The sequence below is a fragment of the Equus asinus genome, chromosome 8 (genome assembly GCF_041296235.1).
Source record: "Equus asinus isolate D_3611 breed Donkey chromosome 8, EquAss-T2T_v2, whole genome shotgun sequence".
Lineage (NCBI taxonomy): Eukaryota > Metazoa > Chordata > Mammalia > Perissodactyla > Equidae > Equus > Equus asinus.
In genome coordinates this window covers 31,502,730-31,522,147 of record NC_091797.1, presented here as the reverse complement: position 1 = coordinate 31,522,147, position 19,418 = coordinate 31,502,730, and the positions used below count along the sequence as shown (strand labels likewise).

Genomic DNA, 19,418 nt, shown 5'->3' with positions numbered 1-19,418 from the left:
TCCAGGGTTAAAGGAAAATCATAAAATATCCCAGTGGGAGAAAAAAAAAACCAAAACAAACTGACAACAGACTAATAAAAGTCAGACTGTCAGATACTTCTATCATTAAGATAATAAGAAAGGCCTTGAAGTTCCAAAGGAAAACTTTTCTATCAATGAACGTATACCTTTTCAAAATTGCAAGCAGGCATGAAGAAAGAATAACAATACTGTCAGATATGGAAAGGAAAAGATGTGAAGTTTACCAACCACACACGGTTTTATTGGAAGTTGGTTAAGGACATGACTTAGTAAAGTGAGGTTGCCAATCAGGAGATAGGAACAAACCTGGGGAGTGATATCAGCAATATGGCTGAAGAAGACATCTCTCATTCATATCCCTCTCTTAACAAGTGGCACTTATCCATGGACAAAGTGCTTTTGTGGAAGCTATAGGATCCAGCACCATACACGAAGGGACCCAGGAGGAGTCTCACCAACGTGTGCATTGGGTAACAGGCTTACAGACCTCAGTTCCAGCTAGGGACCCTGTAGTGGCCTGTGAACCAGCTCTAACCCCTCTGAGCCAGGGTCCAGGAGTCCCTGGAGAACACTGTCTTAGACAAACACCCACAGACAAGAGAGTATCTGTGGAAGTCCAGACTTCCAGCAGAGAAGTTCCAGCATACTTTTGGAGTAAATAAATATGAGTTTGGATGCATCAGAGTGGGTAAGAGGAACTGTTTGACTTTACCTGTATCACCTCTCCCCTAAGGCAGCACATCACAGTGCCTGTGAGTTCTCCCATGGAGAAAGTAAGAGAGTGTGAGTGAGCACCTGGCCTCCCCAAATGGGACAAAAAGGCCCATTATTCTCTCACCCCATCCAGGGTACTGAGTCATGAATTGCATAACTGGAGGTGGGAAGATGCTGGGAGAGTGGCAAATAGGACTCTTGGAGAATACTAAAGGGGCACAGATCCTACTAATTGGGTCATGACTCCATCAAGAAGCCCACCCCTGAGCCACAGGGGATCCCGCACCAGATGGTCTCCCAAATAGAGCATAGGCACTCCCAACACTCCATAAATTGTACACAGACAACCCCCCACATTGTGGCCAGTTCCCTGTGCACGTTAATGATGGCAGCAAGAGCAAGATTTGGCAAACTACTAGTGAATAGTGCAGAAACTGGCCCAAATCTGCAAGCCAAAGAGAGAACACAAATTTCAGCTTTAGCTCTACCCTTGGAAAAGCAAAAGGGAAGCTGTCAGCACCCAGCCTGGTGGATTGCAGGGTCTAGAGAAAGCATGAAAGCTCAAGAAGTCTTCCTCAAGGAGGAACAAGAAGTACGGTGCAGGCATATCCATAGAAGTTCTGAGAAAGCCTCAGAATCCATAGTGAGGCTAATGGAAGATATTTCTCTCCTTAAGTCAGTTAGTAAAGACTGGAATAGGTAACTGCTACTTTAAATGCAAAGACAGCAACGCAAGACACCAAGACATGGGAATCTGTGATTCACACAATAACAAATTCAAAATAGCTGTTTTAAGGAAGCTCAATGAGCTGCAAGAAAATACAGAAAAACAATTCAACAAAATCAAGAAGACAATACATGAACAAAATGAGAAGTTTAACAGAGAGAGAAAAATCATTAAAAAAGAACCAAACAGAAATTCTGGAGATGAAGAATACAATAAATGGAAGGAAAAAAAAAAATGCAATAGAGAGCATCAACAACAGAAGATGTCAAGCAGAAGAAAGAATCTGTGAATTAGAAGATAGAAATTTTGAAACTATCCAGAGAAGAACAAAGGAAAAACCATGAAAAGCAGTGAAGAAAGTCTAGGTATCTATGGAGTACCATCAAAAGTAACACTCTGAATTAATGGAGTCCCAGAAGACTCCATTATATAAGGGGGCTGAAAGATTATTTAAAGAAACAATGGCTGAGAACTTCCCAAATCTGGGGAGAGTTTTGGATATCTAAGCTGATGAAGCTCAGAGGTCAAAAAACAAACTCAACTGAGAGATCTTCTCCAAAACACATTATAATAAAACAGTATAAAAAATCAAAGACAAAGAAATAATTTTAAAAGCAGCAAGAATAAACAATCTTGTGACTTACAAAGGAATTCGGATAAGGCTATCAGAAGATTTCTCAACATAAACTTTACAGGTCAGGAGACAGGGGGATGATATATTGAAAACTGCTGAAAGAAAAAAACTGCCAACCAAAAATACTCTAGGTGACAAAGTTGTCCTTCACAAGTAAAGGAGAGAGAGATTTTGCCAGACAAACAAAAGCTGAAGGAGTTCATCACCGCCAGACCTGCTTTACGAGAAATGCTGAAATGAGTTCTTCAAGCTGAAATGAAAGGACACTAAGTAGTAACATGAAAACATATTAAAATATACAACACACTGGTATAGATTAAGTGTATAGTCAAATTCAGAACACTCTAATAACAATAACATGGTGGTATATTAACCACTAAAACCTAGTATAAGATTAAAGAAAAAAGTATTGAAAGTAACTATATATATAATGCTTCTTTAACACATACACAATACAAAAAAGAGGTAAATTGTTACATCAAAAACATAATGGGAGAAATGAAAAGGGGAGAGTTTTCATATGTGATTGAAGTTAGATTGCTAGTGTAAAAGACTGTTTTATATATAATATTTTATGTAAGCCTCAAGGTAACAGCAAAGCAAAAACTTACAGTAGATACACAAAACATAAATGAAGGGAATCAAAGCATACCACTACAGAAATCCGTCAGTTCACAAAAGAAAGCAGCAAGAGAGGAAGTAAAGAACAAGGGAACTATGAAACAGCCAGAAAACAATAAGATGGCATTAGTAAGTCTTTACTTATCAACAATTACTCTTAATGTAAATAGATTAAACTCTCCTATCAAAAGACATAGAGTGGCTGGATGGATTTAAAAAAAAAGCAAGCCTTAACTGTATGATGCCTACAAGAGACTCACTTCAGCTTTAAGGACACACAGAGGCTTAAAGAGAAGGGATGGAAAAGGTATTCCATGAGAATGGAAACCAAAAGAGAGCAGGGGGAGCTATACTTACAAAAGACAAAACAGACTTTAACTCAAAAACTATCAAAGAGACAAAGTCATTATATAATGATAAAGAGTCAATTCATCAAGAGGATATAACAATCATAAATATAGATGCACCCAACATAGAAGCACCCAAATATGTTAAGCAAATACTAATAGATCTGAAGGGAGAAGTAGACAACAGTACAATAATAGTAGGGGACTTCAATAGCCTATTGTCACCAATGGATAGATCATCCAAACAGAAAATCATTAAGGAAATAATGGACTCAAACTACACTTTAGACCAAATGGACCTAACAGACATATACAGAACATTCCATCCAACAGTAGCAGAATACACAGTCTTCTTAAGTGCAAATGAAACACTGTCCAGTATTGATCATATGTTAGGTCACAAAACAAATCCTAATAAATATAAGATTGAAATCATATCAAGTATATCTTTTCCAACCACAACAGAATGAAACTAGAAATCAAAAAGAGGAGGAAAACTGGAATTCCTACAAATATGTGGAAATTAAACAACACACTCCTAAACAACCAATGGGTCAAAGAAGAAATCAAAATCAAAAAAGATATTGAGACAAATTAAAATGTCACCACATACCAAAACTTATGAAATACAGCAAACACAGTTCTAAGAGGGAAGTTTATAGCCATAAATCCCCACATTAAGAAAAAAGAAGGATCTCAAAAAAGCTTCCTAACTTACCCCCCGAGAAATAGAAAAAGAAAAACTCAGCCCAAAGTTAGCAGAAGGAATAATAAAAATTACAGCAGAAATAAATGAAATAGAGTCCAGGAGACTAGAGAAAAGATCAGTGAAACTTAGACTTGGTTTTTAAATAGATAAATAAAACTGACAAACCTTTAGCTAGACAAAGAAAAAAGATGACAAATTAATAAAATTATAAATGAAAGAGGAGACATTACAACTGATATCACAGAAATACAAAGTATCATAAGAGACTACTATAAACAATTATATGCCAACAAATTAGATAACTTAGAAGAAATGTATAGGGGCCGGCCCAGTGGCGCTGAGGTTAAGTTCACACGTTCTGCTTCTTGTCTGCCCAGGGTTTGCCGGTTCGGATCCTGGGTGTGGACATGGCACCGCTTGGCAAAAGCCATGCTGTGGTAGGCGTCCCACGTATAAAGTAGAGGAGGATGGGCATGGATGTTAGCTCAGGGCCAGTCTTCCTCAGCAAAAACAGGAGGATTGGCAGTAGTTAGCTCAGGGTTAATCTTCCTCAAAAAACAAAAAGAAGAAGAAATGTATAAATTCCTGGGAACATACAACTAATGAAGACTGACTCTTAAATAAATAGGAAATCTGCACAGATCAATAACAAGTAAGGAGATTGAATCAGTAACCTAAAACCTCCTAACAAAGAAAAGCTCAGATTGTTTCACTGGTGAATTCTACCAAATATTTAAAGAATAATTAATACCAAGCCTTCTCAAACTAGTCCAAAAAATTAAAGAGGAGAGAACACTCCCAAACTCATTTTACAAGAACAGTATTACCAAAAGCCTGTTTTACCAGATAAGGAAACTACAAGAAAAGAACCTACATGCCAATGTCTCTGATCAAAATAGACGCAAAAATTCTCAAAAACATTTAGCAAACTGAATTCAACAGCCCATTAAGAGGATCATACTCTATGATCAAGAGGGATTTACCCCTGGGATGTAAGGATGTTTCAACATATGCAAATCAATAAATGTGATACATCACAAAATACATTGAAAAATAAAAATCATATAATCATCTCAATAGATTCAGAAAAAGCATTTGAAAAAATATAACATCCTTTCATGATAAAAACTCTCAACAAATTGGATAGAAGGAATATACCTCAACATAATAAAGTAACAAAGCCTATATATGACAAGCCCACAGCTAACATCGAACTCAATGATGAAAGGTTGAAAGCTTTTCCTCTAAGATCAGGAACAAGACAAGGATGCCCACTCTTACCAGTCCTATTCAATATAGTACTAGAAGTCCTGTCCAGAGCAATCAGGCAAGAGAAAGAAAGAAAAAGTATCCAAATTAGAAAGGAAGAAGTAAAACTGTGTCTGTTTGCAGATTATGTGATCTTAGTCATAGAAAAATCCTAAAGACTCCACCAAAAAACTGTTAGAACTGATCAACAAATTCAGTAGAGTTGCAGGATGCAAAATCAACATATAGATCAGTTGCATTTATAAACACTAACAATGAACTATCTGAAAAAGAAATAAAGAAAACAATCCCATTCACAATAGTATGAAAAACAATAAAATACTTAGAAACAAATTTAACCAAGAGGGTAAAAGATCTGTGCACTGAAAATTGAAAGACATTGATGAAAGAAATTGAAGAAGACACAAATAAATGGAAAGACATCCTGTGTTCATGGTTTGGAAAAATTAATAATTCATACTGTTAAAATGTCCACACCACATAAAGCCATCTATACATTCAATGTAATCTCTACAAAATTTCAATGGCATTTTTCACAGAAATAGAACGAACAATCCTATAATTTACATGGAACCACAGAAGACTCCGATAATTCCAAAGCAATACTGGAAAGAATAACAAAGCTAGAGGCATCATATTTCCTGATTTCAAAACTATGTTACAAAGCTATAGTAATCAAAATAGTATGATACTGACATAAATACAGATACATGGAACACAACTGAGAGCCCAGAAATAAACCCATACTTACACTGTTAAATAATATTTGACAAAGGAGCCCTGAATACTGAGTGGAGAAAAGACAGTCTCTTCAATAAAAGGTGCTGGGAAAATTGGATATTCACATGTAAAAAAAAAATGAAACTAGACCCTTATCTTACCCACATGCAAAAATTAAGTCAAAATAGATTAAAGACTTAAGTGTAAGACCTGAAAACATAAAACTCCTAGAAGGAAACATAAAGAAAAAGATTATTGACATGGGCCCTGACAATGACTTTTTGGTTATGAGACCTAGCGCACAAGCAGCAAAATAAAAAATAAACAAGTTGGGGGGTCAGCCTGATGGCGCAGCGGTTAAGTTCAAAAGTTCCACTTCAGTGGCCCGGGGTTCAGATCCCGGGTGTGGACCTATGCACTGCTTGTCAAGCCATACTGTGGCAGGCGTCCCACATATAAAGTAGAGGAAGATGGGCACAGATGTTAGCTCAGAGCCAATCTTCCTCATCAAAAAGAGGAGGATTGGGGGCATATGTCAGCTCAGGGTTAATCCTCCTCAAAAAAAAAAAAATAAATAAAATAAAAAATAAACAAGTGGGACTATATCAAACTAAAACACTTCTGCACAGCAAAAGAAACTATCAACAAAATGAAAAGGCAAACTATGGAATGGGAGAAAATATTTGCAAACCACATATATGATAAGGGGTTAATATCCAAAATATATACAGAACTCATACAACTTAATAGCAAAAAAGCAAATAATCTAATTAAAAATGGAGAAAGGACCTGAATAAACATTTTTCCAAAGGAGATATTCAAATGGCCAACAGGTATATGAAAAGTTGCTCAATTTCATTAATTATCAGGGAAATGAAAATCAAAATCACAATGAGATATCATCTCAAACCTGTTAGAGTGGCTATCATCAAAAAGACGTGATAAATGCTGGTGAGGATGTGGAGAAGGAACCCTTGTGTACTGTTGGTGGAAATGTACATGCATGTAGCCACATGGAAGTTCCTCACAAAATTAAAAATAGAACTACCATATGACCAAGCAATTCTGCTTCTTGGTATATATCTGAAGGAAAAAAACCACTGTTGAAGAGATATCTGCACCCCTATGTCCACTGCAGCATTATTTACAACAGCCAAGACATAGAAATAACCAAAGTGTCTACCAATGGATGAGTGGATAAAGAAAATGTAGAGGATAAAGAAAAAAATATATATATATATACACACACACTATTTATATATACACACACAACGGAATACTATTCAGCCATAAAAAGAAGGAAATCCTGCCATTTGTGACAACATGGAGGGACCTTTAGGGAATTATGCTAAGTGAGAAAGACAAACACTATATGTGCTTATATATATGTAGAATCTAAAAACAGATAAATTTATTAAAAAAAGATATCAGATTTGTGGTTGTCGGGTGGCGGGGAGGGATTAGGTGAAGATGGCCAAAAGGTACAAACTTCCAGTTCTAAATGAGTACTTGGGATGTAATGCGTACAACATGATGACCATAGTAAACAATATTGTGTTCTACATCTGAAAGTTGCTAAGAGAGAAGATTTTAAAAGTTCTCTTCACAAGGAAAAAAATATTTTTGTAACTATATGAGGAGATGGATGCTGCCTAAATTTATTGCGGCATGATTTTGCAATACATACACATATCAAATCTTTATGCCATACACCTTAAAATTACACAATGTTATATATGTCACTTACATCTCAATGAAACTGGAAAAAATAAAAATAAAAAACAAAATTAAAAACCAAGAAAATAAATTGGATTCTTATCTTAGACCATTCACAAAAGTTAACTGGATTAAAACTTTAAGTGTAAGATCTGAAACCATAAAACTTTCAGAAAGAAACTCCTTGACATTATTCTTGGCAACAATTTTTTGGATATGACACCAAAAATACAAGCAATAAAAGCAAAAATAAACAAGTGGGACTATATCAAACTAAAAAACTTCCTCAAAACAAAGGAAACAATCAACAAAATGAAAAGGCAACCTACAGAATGGGAGGAAATATTCAAACTATCTAACAAAAAGTTAACATCCAAAATATATGAGGAACTCATAAAACTAAAGAAAAAAAACCTAAACTATCCATTAAAAAATGGGCAGAGGAACTGAAAAGACATTTTTCCAAAGAAGACATACAAACAGGTACCTGAAAAGATGCTCAACATGGCTAATCATCAGGGAAACACAAATCAAAAACACAATGAGATATCACCTCACATCTGTTAGAAACTGTTATCTAAAAGACAAGAGCTAAGTGCTGGTGAGGATGTGGAGAAAAGCTACCTCTTGTGCATTGTTGACAGGAGTGTAACTTGGTAGAGCTACTATGGAAAACAGTATGGAGATTCCCCCCAAATAAAAATACAACTACCATATGATCCAGCAATTCCACTTGTGGATATATACCCAAAGGAAATAAAAACAGGATATCAAAGAGATGTCTGCACTCCTGTGTTCATTGCTGCATTATTCACAATAGCTAAGATATGGAAACAACATAAAATATTTGTCAACGAGAGGAATGGATAAAGAAGATGTGTTATATATACAATGGAATACTAGTCAGCCATGAGCAAGAGGGAAATCCTGCCGTTTGATTGAAGATAAGACCAAATCCTCACAACTAGTAGGTTGTTCTCTGGCACCCTCATACACTTTTCTCCAAGGTATGTGTCTACTAAGTCTCAGCTCCTTCTGTTGGCAAACTTGTTGATACAGGATGTACTTGTTATTTTGATTAAATTATCAATTAAAGATTACCTAATGAAATCCTGGTGCAAAAAATAGTTATTTCTATGCAACTGTCACTGGAAGGAAGGGAAGAAGACTCTGACCCTCTCATTAAGAAGGAATCTTATAGCATGTGGCCAGTGTAACAGTGTTGAACTGTAAGAATGTCCTAGAATATACTCTTCAACTCATCATTATAACAGCGCTTAAGTTTCAACTAGAGAAATCAGATCTCAATGTCTGCCTAAACTCCGAGTCAGGTTCAATCTCGAGCCCTGTCTCTTGTCTTTGCAGGGTCAACAGCAAAGAGCTCTATATAGAGACCAAGGGCTCCCTGGACACCTATCACAAGCCCTTCTTACTTCCCCAAGAGTATCACTCCCTCTTGATTCCTGTGGTGACTGACAATGCCCACCCCTAGGAAGATGACAAAACCAGCACAGAACCTCTGACCACTCAGCATCTTGTTCTAGGAAGATTCAGACTATGACCTTGTGGAGCAGAATCCTTAGTGTCGGTGTTTGTCCACACATTCATAAGTGCTCATGTCGGATGACCTGTGTTATAGCCTAGAGTATGGGAGAGGAAGGCCCCAAGGAAGCCTAGTTCTCATTCTGACCTCATCCAGGAAAGGGAAGGACCTGTCATTGGTGCATCAAGCCCTATGGGTGGGTGAGGGAGCAGGGAGGAGATGCCTGCTCCTCAGTGGCATGGCCCCCCATAACCTCAAAGATAAACTCCTAGCCACCTGTCTTAATGACAAAACCCAGAACCTGGGATGAGGACCAGCTTGAACACTGGGCCCATGTCAAAGGAGCCACAGTGTGTAGTGATCATCCTAACACCTGGGAAGAGAATGTCGTCAGGAATCAATAGGTCACTATATCCACAGGCAAGGGGAGCATCAGGTGACTGTGCAGGAGACAAGGAGTAGGATGGGTGTGAGTCAGCACCCCCAACAATGGACCCTAGAAGCAGAGGGAGTTCTGCCATTTATCTCCTGGGGTCCACGTTATGAAGAAACAAACTGCCCTTTATGTCACTCCACTGTGGTGGGGCTCTGGAGGCCAGGGTGCTCCACATGGCAGGGGTAGACATCTCCACCCTGGGGAATCATTTACAGCATTACTAAGATCCGGAAGGTCCAATCTCTGCTACCAATGAGGGGGAGGGGGTGGACACAAGGCTGGCTATTTGAATTCCATGTACATGATGTTTTTGAGAGAGGTGTGCATATTTCTCAGGCTTGACCAATCAGAATCTTTCCTAAAATTGTTAAAATTTTGGTAGACACTCTAGAAACACACAACACACACACACACACACACACACACATACACAGAAACAAAGATGAGGTAGGATGTGAGGATGAGGTAAGATGTGAGGGGATGAGAAAGAGAGATGCAGAAAATAGAGAGATGTGAAAAGAAACAGAGCGAGAAAGAGATGCAGATAAATAGTGACAAGTGTGCAGATAGAGAAAAATGAGAGAGAGACAGAGGCAGAAATGCAATGAAAGAGCAAGAGACACAAGAGAGACAGAGATAGAGATGCAGACACAAAAACAGAGAGACACACCTGAAAGAAATATACAGGGACAAAGAGAGACACAGAGAAAGAGGGAAAGACGCACAGACAGAAATGTAACAGAGAAAGAGAGAAAGGTGCACAGATAGAGATATAACAGAAAGAGAAGAGAGAGATAAAGACCTCATTGAATATCTGGATCTAATCACTTCTGAAATCAACTTGACCCCAGGCTTCCTTGTAATATGAACAAAGTAAACTTGCCTTGGGTTTCTATCATTTGGAACCAAAAATAGTACTTTTATTGCTGGTTATACGTTTTCAAAAGTAAAAATTGACGTTGATCAATGTGACTGGCCAAGATATATCTGAAATATCAGTTCGGTTCTCTGCAACACCAGGGGCCATTATATCTGTGCTCAGATAGTTTCACTATGCTTCCATTCACCATACTCACCAAACTGGAAGAGAGGTCAGCACATGCTAAGGCCATTGCATTGAACATCAATACTAAAGAGCCATGGAGGATGTGACGTTGAATCGATTTTCTGTCTCCTCTGCTCACTCTTACCTGTCACCCACCTCTACTCTCCTTTCAAGGAACAAAATATGTTCCTTTCATTCTGCAGTGGTTTTCTGCCCCCACCCAGTTAAGAAAGCCCAGGCAGGGGCCAGCCTGGTGGTGTAGTGGTTAAGTTCATGTGCTCCACTTCAGCAGCCTGGAGTTCACAGGTTCAGATTCCGGGCGTGGACCTACACCCTGCTCATCAAGCCATGCTGTGTTGGTATCCCATGTACAAAAAATAGAGGAATATTGGCACAGATGTTATCTCAGGGACAAGCTTCCTCAAGCAAGAAGAGGAAGATTAGCAACATATATTAGTTCAGGGCAAGCCTTCCTCACCGAAAAAAAAAAAAGCTCAGGGTACAGATAACTCATAATCACGTTTAATTATGATAAAAGCTCTATAGTCAGGTAAGTTGTTTCCCGTAAGCTGTGAGACAAGTTGATTTCAGAAGTGATTAGATCCAGATATTCAATGAGGTCTTTATCTCTCTCTTCTCTTTCTGTTATATCTCTATCTGTGCACCTTTCTCTCTTTCTCTGTTATATTTCTATCTGTGCATCTTTCCCAATTTCTCTGTGTCTCTCTTTGTCCATTTGTTTCAATGTGCTTCTCTTATACAGTCTGTGGGGGGAGAATGGAAACAGAAAAACCCCTTGGGACCTGAGTAGACACTGCTGGCAGCAACTGCACAGGCAGAGGCTCTGGGGTCAGTGCAGGAAGCAGTGTCACAGTCAGATCCTCAAGGCTGGGGTTACAGGAGGTGACCCGAAGACTGTGTCAGAGTCACTATAGGACTCTGATCTGAAAAGGGCACAGGCTGACACAGGCAGCTGGGAATTTTAGAAAGGACAGGCAGGCATTACAGAAGAGCAGGCTCCAAGTTTCACAGAAAGACATCACTAAAGGTATGGCCCAGTGCTGGGGAGCAACCCAGGGAGCTTCCTACAGAAACTAGACAAACTTCTCCCCTAACCTTGATCCCTGTGGCAGGGAACAGGCCATGAACTGAGACCATTGTGCCCAGTACACTCACCCCAGCTCTTCCCTCTTTCACCTGTCCCGACACCCCACAGTGAATCCAAGCAGAAATAGTACCTGCTGGTGGAGACCCACGAGGTCCTATGAAACGAAGTTATACAGAGAAAGGTTTCATTACACAAATATCCAGTCCCTCAAATACCCCAAAGGGAAATGAAATATACAACTTCATTGGAAATTTATTTCCTCCTACCCATCGGGCACAAGGCCTTAACTGCCCTGAGCCAAAATCCCCCAAAATCAATGAAACTGTCACTAGAAGGAAGGGAAGCCAATGCTCTGACCCTCTTAATGGAGGAAGCTTTCAGAAAAGAGCCAGTAAGACGATGGATTGGAAGGAAGTCCTAGAACACACTCTACCAGTCACCTCTGTGGTCAGGCTACCTTTCAACCAGTAAAATGAGGTTCCAATGTCTCCCCCCAGGTTGTTCCATCTCCTCCCACCGCCAGACCAGCCTCCTTCCTTTCCAGGTCAAGAGGAGGAGGTCTCCCTGAACAGCTAGAGGCAGAGGACCCCTGAGCAGAGGGTCTCAGTCACAGCTCATCTTCTCTGTTTCCCCACAGTGCCTTACCCTTCTGGCTCCTGTGATGGATAATGAGACTCAGCCCAAGGAAGATCAGCCCCAGCACGAAGCTCCCGATTCCACAGAGCATCTTGCTCTGGGCAGATTCAGAGTGTGTCCCTGGGGAGCAGAGCCTGAGTGTCAGGGCCTGCCCCACCCTTCACAGGGTCCCTTTGGGAAGCCTGAAGTCCAGTCTGAGATACAGGAGGTAGAGATGCCAGGGCAACCCAGTTCTCAATTCTGACCACTCCTAGGGGAGGAAGGGACCTGCCAATAAATCCTTGGACATAGTGGGTGGATGAGAGAGTGGGAGGATCTCTGCTCCTCAGGACACGTTCATAACCTTAGACCCTAAGATCCCAGGCACCAACTATAATAAAAGTCAATCCTTCAGAGCTATCAGGGCTGGTTTCTGGGGCCATGATGTGTAGGGTGATCTCTCTATTATCAAGAAAGACAATAAGATCAGAATTCCTCTGATGCTCCTGCCATGGGACAAGAGGCACTCTAGTCTATTGTGATTTCCAGCTCTGTAGTGACATCGAAGATAAGGGATGAGATGGGAGGGGCCAATGGAAGCTCTGCCTTCTGTCTTGTGGAGCCCACATTGAAAGGAACAAATTTTTGTTACTTACGCCACTCCACTGTGATGGGGCTCTGGGGGCTGGGGTGCTCCACGTGGCAGGTGTAGACATCTCCTCGCTGGGGGGTCATTTCCAGCATCACAAGGATCTGGAAGGTCCAGTCTCCGTTCCTAATAAGGGGGGTTGACACAATACCGGCTCTCTCCTCCTGGTCATTCCGGAACCACCGAACTTTGATCTGGCCTGGATAGAAATCTGTCACCGAGCAGACCAGCAGGTTGTGGTGGTTTAGAACCTCTGTCCTGGATGGGGAGATGGTCACTCTGGGTTCCACTGAAGGGAAGAAAAGACATAGTGAGATGTGAGACCACACGGCAAGTCTCCACATGGGGAGAGTCATCCTTGGTACCAGAGTAGAGATCCCTGGACTCCAAGTCTTGGGTTATGATTTGAGCATGGCCACTTTATTAACTTCAATAAACACATTAGTTAGTCTACTTTCAGGGTCTCAAGAGATAACAGTAATCATCCTATGGTAGTTATTCTGTTGATACTAATTGATAAAAATAAACTACTTTAAAATTATAAATTGTTTTGTTACAGAGGCTACTATTCAAAAAATTTATAAAAGTAAAAATAATAAACCAGGACATCCTTTCCCTCACTTCTATTGAAGTTGATCACCAGGATTAGCTCTAGTGACTCATGCAAGGACAGTGACACTGTTTTCTGTTAGTCCCAGTGCTCCTCACAGTAGAGAAAATACAGCAGCTTTGACTCTCTCCTGGCCGGGAGTCCATCAACACTAGTCATGGCCCCACAAAAGGTAACATGGACTGAGCATTAAGAATGTATAGACATTTCTACGTCCAACGAAGTAGGACAGCAGTGACCATCACGTCCTCCTACAAAGCAGTGTTTCTCAAAAAGGCTATATCCCATAATTCTCAGCCTGTAATACTAACAAACTTTGAGAGCAAGAGCACTTCTTACCAGTTGCAGATCAACAAAGCATCCCTCTCAGCTTTTAGCCTAACCTTTGCTCAAATGCCATTCTGTGATGAATTCCCACAAAAAAATGTATATTATTAAATACATGAACTTCCATCTCTGCATCATATTTGCCACTTATATTTTATTCATTCGTTGATTCACTTATTCATTCATTCAACAAACATAAACTTGACAAGCACTGGGAATCCAAATATAAACAACAGATCATAGTCCCTGCCCTTACAGAACTTGTAATTTAGTAACAGAGACAAAAAAATGAATATTATTTCAAAAGTGTGTGATTTTTGAAGGAAAAGAAAGGGAAATTTGAAAACAAATAGCTCCTGCCTCAATTCCTGTATCTTCTCAGATTGCTACTCATGGTTAAATACCACACACCTCTCCCTACCTATTTCACACGTCTTCTCCTTTACCTGTCCAGCCATTCAGTGCATCTCCCTTATCCCCTTAGTGAGAAACTATGTTTTATTTATTTATTTATGTTTTATTTATTTGATAATATATTATGTTCTCTCATTTTCTTTTTTTTTCTATACTTTTCTTTTAACATTAGAGTTTAATTACTAGCTGGCTTCCCTACTCCATCCCCTTGTTATTAAGAATTACTTTCTTGTTCTGAAATCAGACATTATTATCATGTATGTTCTCTGTAGAAAATATTCTGAGATTCTTGCAGAGGTGGGCCTGGGTTAATGAGAATGTAATGTAAACATGAAAGTATAACTGGGACTTGCCGAGGTCAGCGGGCAGTCTTGGCACCCCAGTTAAATGGCACTCGTGAGCCATCACCAGGAAGGAATCATGTCTTCAGCCCAAACTTTAACTCTTGTTCAGGTTCTCATTTCTGGAGTCAGACTGAAATCATGGTCAGCCATATGGATTTATAAAATCTGTTCATCTTAAACAGATTGGGAATAAAAATAGAGGGCACAAATTCAAGAAAAGAATGTTAGAATAATTTTTATGAAAAAGAACTGAAATAGCAAAAATATAAGTACTTGGTGGCACTACCATCTGGGTCAGAAGGCAAGAGAGTGTAAAATCAGCTAAAGTTACGTGAACGTGCATAGGTAACACCAGAGTCAGGCTACGGATTAATCCGTGAATTTTCAATCCCCTGACAATATCACTTCGCCCCACCAACATTGAAAATACGCCAGAAGAGTCTCCTATTGCTGCTTCTGGTCATAATAGGCTTTAACGAGGCTTTCCTCCCATTAGACTCTATATACAGGTAATAAAGAACATAATGACTATTGTGTATTTTGGGGAGACTTCAGGACCTGGTGGGTAACTGTGGACTGATCACTTAAAGTGTTTATTATGTACCACTATTAGCATGTTATTAAAGTGGTGACGCTAATCCCTAACACACAAGTAGTTGTGAAATTAAACGGCAAAATATAGACCGTGTTTGGTCAGCTAATTGTCTAGAAATAGATGCTCATTAAATGAGTATGATTAACTTTCAAAATGTCTATCTCTGAAGTGAATGGTGATGCTGGGGGGAGGGGGGCTGCAGACGTCGGTCCCCGAGTTGCCCTCTGTCCCCGTCCCTCCGCCGCGGGACCCGCCCCCTCCCTGTCCCCTCCGTGGGCCCCCTACCGCCCTCCCAGCTCCGAGACTCGAGACTCGGCCGCCGAGAGTGGCCCCGCGGAGGGCGGGCGGCCGGCGCTCACCTCGGCGCTGTAAGGTCGTGAGGGCCTCCACCTGGTAGTTGTGTCTGCACACCGTGTCCAGCTCGGCCCGCTTCTGCTCCAGGACGTCCTTCTGTCCGTTCCAGTCCTCGGCAATGTGCCGCCCCAGCTCGGTCACTGCCTGGAACTCCCCCACGTCGCTGTCGAAGCGCACGAACTCCTCCCGGTTGTAGATGAGTCTGGTCACGAGCCGCACCCGCTCCGTCCCGTTGGTGAAGTAGCACTGGCCCTTAAGCTGGAACACGAAATCCTCTGCGGGGGATCACAGCCCTGCCGTCAGCCCGGCCTCAGCCCCACAGCCCAACGCAGCAGCCGCTCTGCTGGCCGGCGTTCTGGGTCGCGGCCGGTTGGATCGGATAAACCTAAAACCAGGCTGTCACCTTGGGTTCCCGCCCCACCCTGCCTCACGCCTCCGGCTTTGAACCCAGGATGCTCAGGCAGCTCTTCCGCAGTCCTTCCCGCCCCGCTCTGAGGGCTTCCAGAATTGCCTTCATATGAGAGAAGGAAAGGAAAGCCCCGGGACCTGTGAACTGAGTAAAGAGGGCAATAGGGTTATTTGACACCAGTCCCTGTATTTAGAGGAATCAGGACGTTCTCTCGTGAAATCCCATTTTCCGTAGAACTCCTGGGGGCCTCAGAGACAAGTGTCCGCGTAATCACAAGAGTTCAAGAGAATGACAAGAAAGGTCAAGAATGAAGCTTGTCCTAGTCCTGACAGGTAGATTCTCTTGTTCTTGGATAAAGGGCCTCCCTTCCCATGCCGGGTTTACTCTGAGTTTCTGCCACCCCCATCCCACCGCAGTGTGAGGCTCTCTGACTCCTGTGTGGTTAGAAGAGAAGATACCTCCTGTGTCCTAGAAAAGAACATTTGATTCATGGAAAGAGCGCAGGCTTTCAAATTAGATAAATTAGACTCCAGTTAAACCGTGCCAATTACCAGCTCCGGCAGGTTACTTAACAGAGTATCTATATGGTAAGTATAATTATACAAAAGGGAGTCATAATACCTACACATGGGTGTTAGGAAGATTGAGAATTCACATGAAGATTCTAATCTGTGTCTGAAATGAATGGTTTCTCAATATGTATTACTTTCCTTCTTTACATTCTACTTTCTGCTAAATTTAGTCCACCTTTAACTCAAGTCTCTGAATCCCACTCAAGTTACTATTTGACCATAAATCAGTGAAACTTGAAGACTGCCTGTCTATGATCACCCTGTCAGCTTCACTCAAATACCCAGAGTTTGCCTCCATGAGCCCTCCACTCAGAGTCGGGAGTGTAGAGTTCTTTCCCTAAATATGAGACTACGGAGACCATTGCTGCCCTACATTTTCCCAACCCAGAGTCCCATCATATTTAGTCCAGACTCTGAAATGACAAATCCTGCTGCATCTTCTTTGGAGAAATTCATATCTTCAAAAATAACCCCATGCTCACTTTGTCCTGGCACTGGTGGTAGATGCAGGCTTTGTCTCCTTCCCAGCTTCAGCTTGTGAGATGGGGATTGTCCTCACCTCGACATTAGGAGGAGGAAATGAGAATGTAACATACCTCTCTTCCCCATAGAAAGACTGTATTCTGAGATCACAGAATCCCCCACACCCCAGCCCAAGGCTCATTCAGAGCCTGTTCCCCAGGGTGGTGGCTCTGGAGAGCAGCTGCCCTGCACTCACGTGGAGAGTCTCTGCCCTCAGCCACCGGGGTGCTCAGCACCACCAGCATCGCCATCATAGCTGCTGTCCAAAGGCCCCTGGGGATCTGCGGAGCCATCTTCCCAGACATAATTGGGAACAAAGGAAGAAGTAATGGTAGGCAACACAGCTCGCACCTGGTGGCTCTAATGTACCTACTTCAGAGAATAAAAAACCTGTGAAGCTTCCATGAAGGATAGAATTGGAGAGGCCCTAGGAAAGGAACCAATGAGCACTGAAGCTGAAGGACCTCAGCTGTCTCTGGGCAGACATTTTTTATGAACGTTCTCAGTCCACTGCCTGGCACTGTGTCTTCATCACATTGCACTGGATGAACATTTAAGGCGAAGATTTTCTCTCAGTTATAGATCTGAAGATTGAATGCCTTGAGGGTTTAAAGAACCGAAAGAAAAATGATTCAAGAGTTGACATCTTTGTGATATTTTGTTAAAACCTATAGTTCTTATACTTGGAAGTGTTAGTAGGGGAAAATAAGTGGGGATCATATCTCAGGGAAGGGAAAATTATTGTCACAGGGATGTTCACTTCTGTTATCTTAGACACTCGGAGGAGCCTTAAGTTATGGTGGGAGGAACGGAGCTCTTAGAAGGAAATGATTTTCAGCTGCAGTTCCGCCATTAATGTGCTTTATGAGAGTCTACAAATGACTGAACCTCTTTTTGCCTGAGGCTTCTCTTTGTAAAATGTGGATCGTGTTTCAAGCATTTTTACATCTAGATCTTCAAATATACAAACTTAAGAGTATTATGACTTCTTTAATATTGCAAAATGTTCTCAGCTGCCATGTGCAACTGTTACAAATATCAGGTTAATACATGAAGCAAGAAAACAAGCAAAAAAAAATATACACCCAGCCCTGCTGGCAAGTAATTCCACGTTATGCAAGAATCTACTGCATTCCTGCTCTTTGAATGAAAGTATTTGAGAAGTTGTTGGCTTTTTTCTTATAGGCTCTTCAGCTGCTTAAATCCTCCCTGACCATGAAACGGGGTCATCTAATGTCAGCAAGGCACAATCTACAAACCTTCACAGTATTGAGACACAGTCACCTTTAGTTTCAAGGACAGAGAGCAAACGATGTGCAGAAGCATTGCCTGGACCCTAGTAGTGTTAATAAGGGAGCAGATGTTTAGAGTTACAGATTACTGTGTCAGCCCTAAGCGTCAAACCCCAAATGGCAGAAGTATCAATATATTTTTCTTAGTAAATATATTGTTTATCAGGCTCCTCCCGTTCATGACTGGGGGCAGTACTAAATGGCTTTAAAGCAGTTAGAACAGTGCCTGGCAAACATTAATAAAGAAGACAATAAGTATCGCCCTCTCTCCTTCTCTCCCTCCCTCTCTCTCTTCCCTGTATTTTATGTTTTCCTTTTAAAACAGACAACAGGATGTAAAAGCAGAATATAAGGAGTTTGCCAGGTAAAAAGAAATAGGGAAGAGGCAACAAAAGCAAATTTCCATTAGTGGCACATGGAGGCAGTGAGGTACTCCAATATTCTGTATGAGGTGCCTAGTTCCACAGCACCTGAGACTGGGATATTTGCCACTGGGCTTCCACCAGGAGTGGTGCATCAGGATCAGGATAACTCCAGAATAAAGAGAGTTTCCACCGTGGGGTGGAAGCATAAAGGAGGAACATCAAACTCAGACCTGGAATAGGGTTGGGGGCCAGGAAGAATGGTCAGAGAGGGACCTTGAAGGTGCCTCAGTTCCCTCAGCGCTACCCCAGGGTCCCTCAGAGCAGCAGAGAGGCCTGTGGCCCATGCCCTCCCTTCTGTTCTAAGGGGGAAATGTCCCTCAGTTCTGTTTTGCGGCTGTGGAGTGGAGACTGCGTCATACCTGGGGATCTCCCAGCCTCACAGCTTCTTCACACAATCTTTTCTACTAGCAACAACAGTATCACCTAGAATCTTTTTCTAGTTGGCTAAAAATTCATCTGAAAGGCTCTGGTTTGGAGTTCTGCCAGCTGTTTCCTCTGACCCAGTCAGCCTCCCTACATTTTCTAGAGCTCTCTGCACTGCCCACATCCCTGCTGCATTACTCAGGGCAGCCACTGCAGGCCTGGTCTGAGAGGAAGGCAACTCGGACAAACGTTCTGATTCCAGGTGCCTCACCTGAGTCACCCTGTCCGGCCTCTGTGGAGACAGGGCACCTAAGATG

At 41.5% G+C, this 19,418-nt stretch overlaps 2 protein-coding genes across 4 annotated transcripts in view; both read right to left on the bottom strand.

Annotated features, from left to right (window-relative positions):
* LOC106833849 (boLa class II histocompatibility antigen, DQB*0101 beta chain) overlaps positions 1-19,418 on the bottom strand; it is a 240,209-nt gene that overhangs the window by 77,532 nt on the left and 143,259 nt on the right. The window lies entirely within an intron of this gene.
* Positions 3,914-17,421, bottom strand: LOC139045977 (HLA class II histocompatibility antigen, DQ beta 1 chain-like). Of its 3 annotated transcripts, none has more exons than XM_070516729.1 (6): positions 17,218-17,421; positions 15,524-15,793; positions 12,882-13,163; positions 12,256-12,366; positions 11,741-11,764; positions 10,938-11,266 (listed from the first exon to the last, which is right to left on the bottom strand). In XM_070516729.1, exons 1-6 carry the CDS (start codon positions 17,324-17,326, stop codon positions 11,244-11,246), a joined length of 819 nt encoding a protein of 272 aa, XP_070372830.1. In that variant the 5' UTR covers positions 17,327-17,421; the 3' UTR covers positions 10,938-11,243. The 3 variants fall into 3 exon arrangements, with proteins under 3 accessions (XP_070372831.1, XP_070372830.1, XP_070372829.1); XM_070516728.1 differs by having other exon boundaries at positions 11,004-11,266; positions 11,679-11,764; positions 17,218-17,404; XM_070516730.1 differs by lacking the exons at positions 10,938-11,266; positions 11,741-11,764 and adding an exon at positions 3,914-4,318 and having other exon boundaries at positions 17,218-17,404.

Excerpts from the sequence above, each read along its gene's own strand:
- LOC139045977 (XM_070516728.1), bottom strand. The coding sequence starts at position 17,326 with ATGTCTGGGAAGATGGCTCCGCAGATCCCCAGGGGCCTTTGGACAGCA. Across the intron at positions 15,794-17,217 it reads TGAGGGCAGAGACTCTCCAC|AGGATTTCGTGTTCCAGCTT; the intron begins GTGAGTGCAGGG and ends GATCCCCCGCAG. Across the intron at positions 13,164-15,523 it reads CACGACCTTACAGCGCCGAG|TGGAACCCAGAGTGACCATC; the intron begins GTGAGCGCCGGC and ends TCTTCCCTTCAG.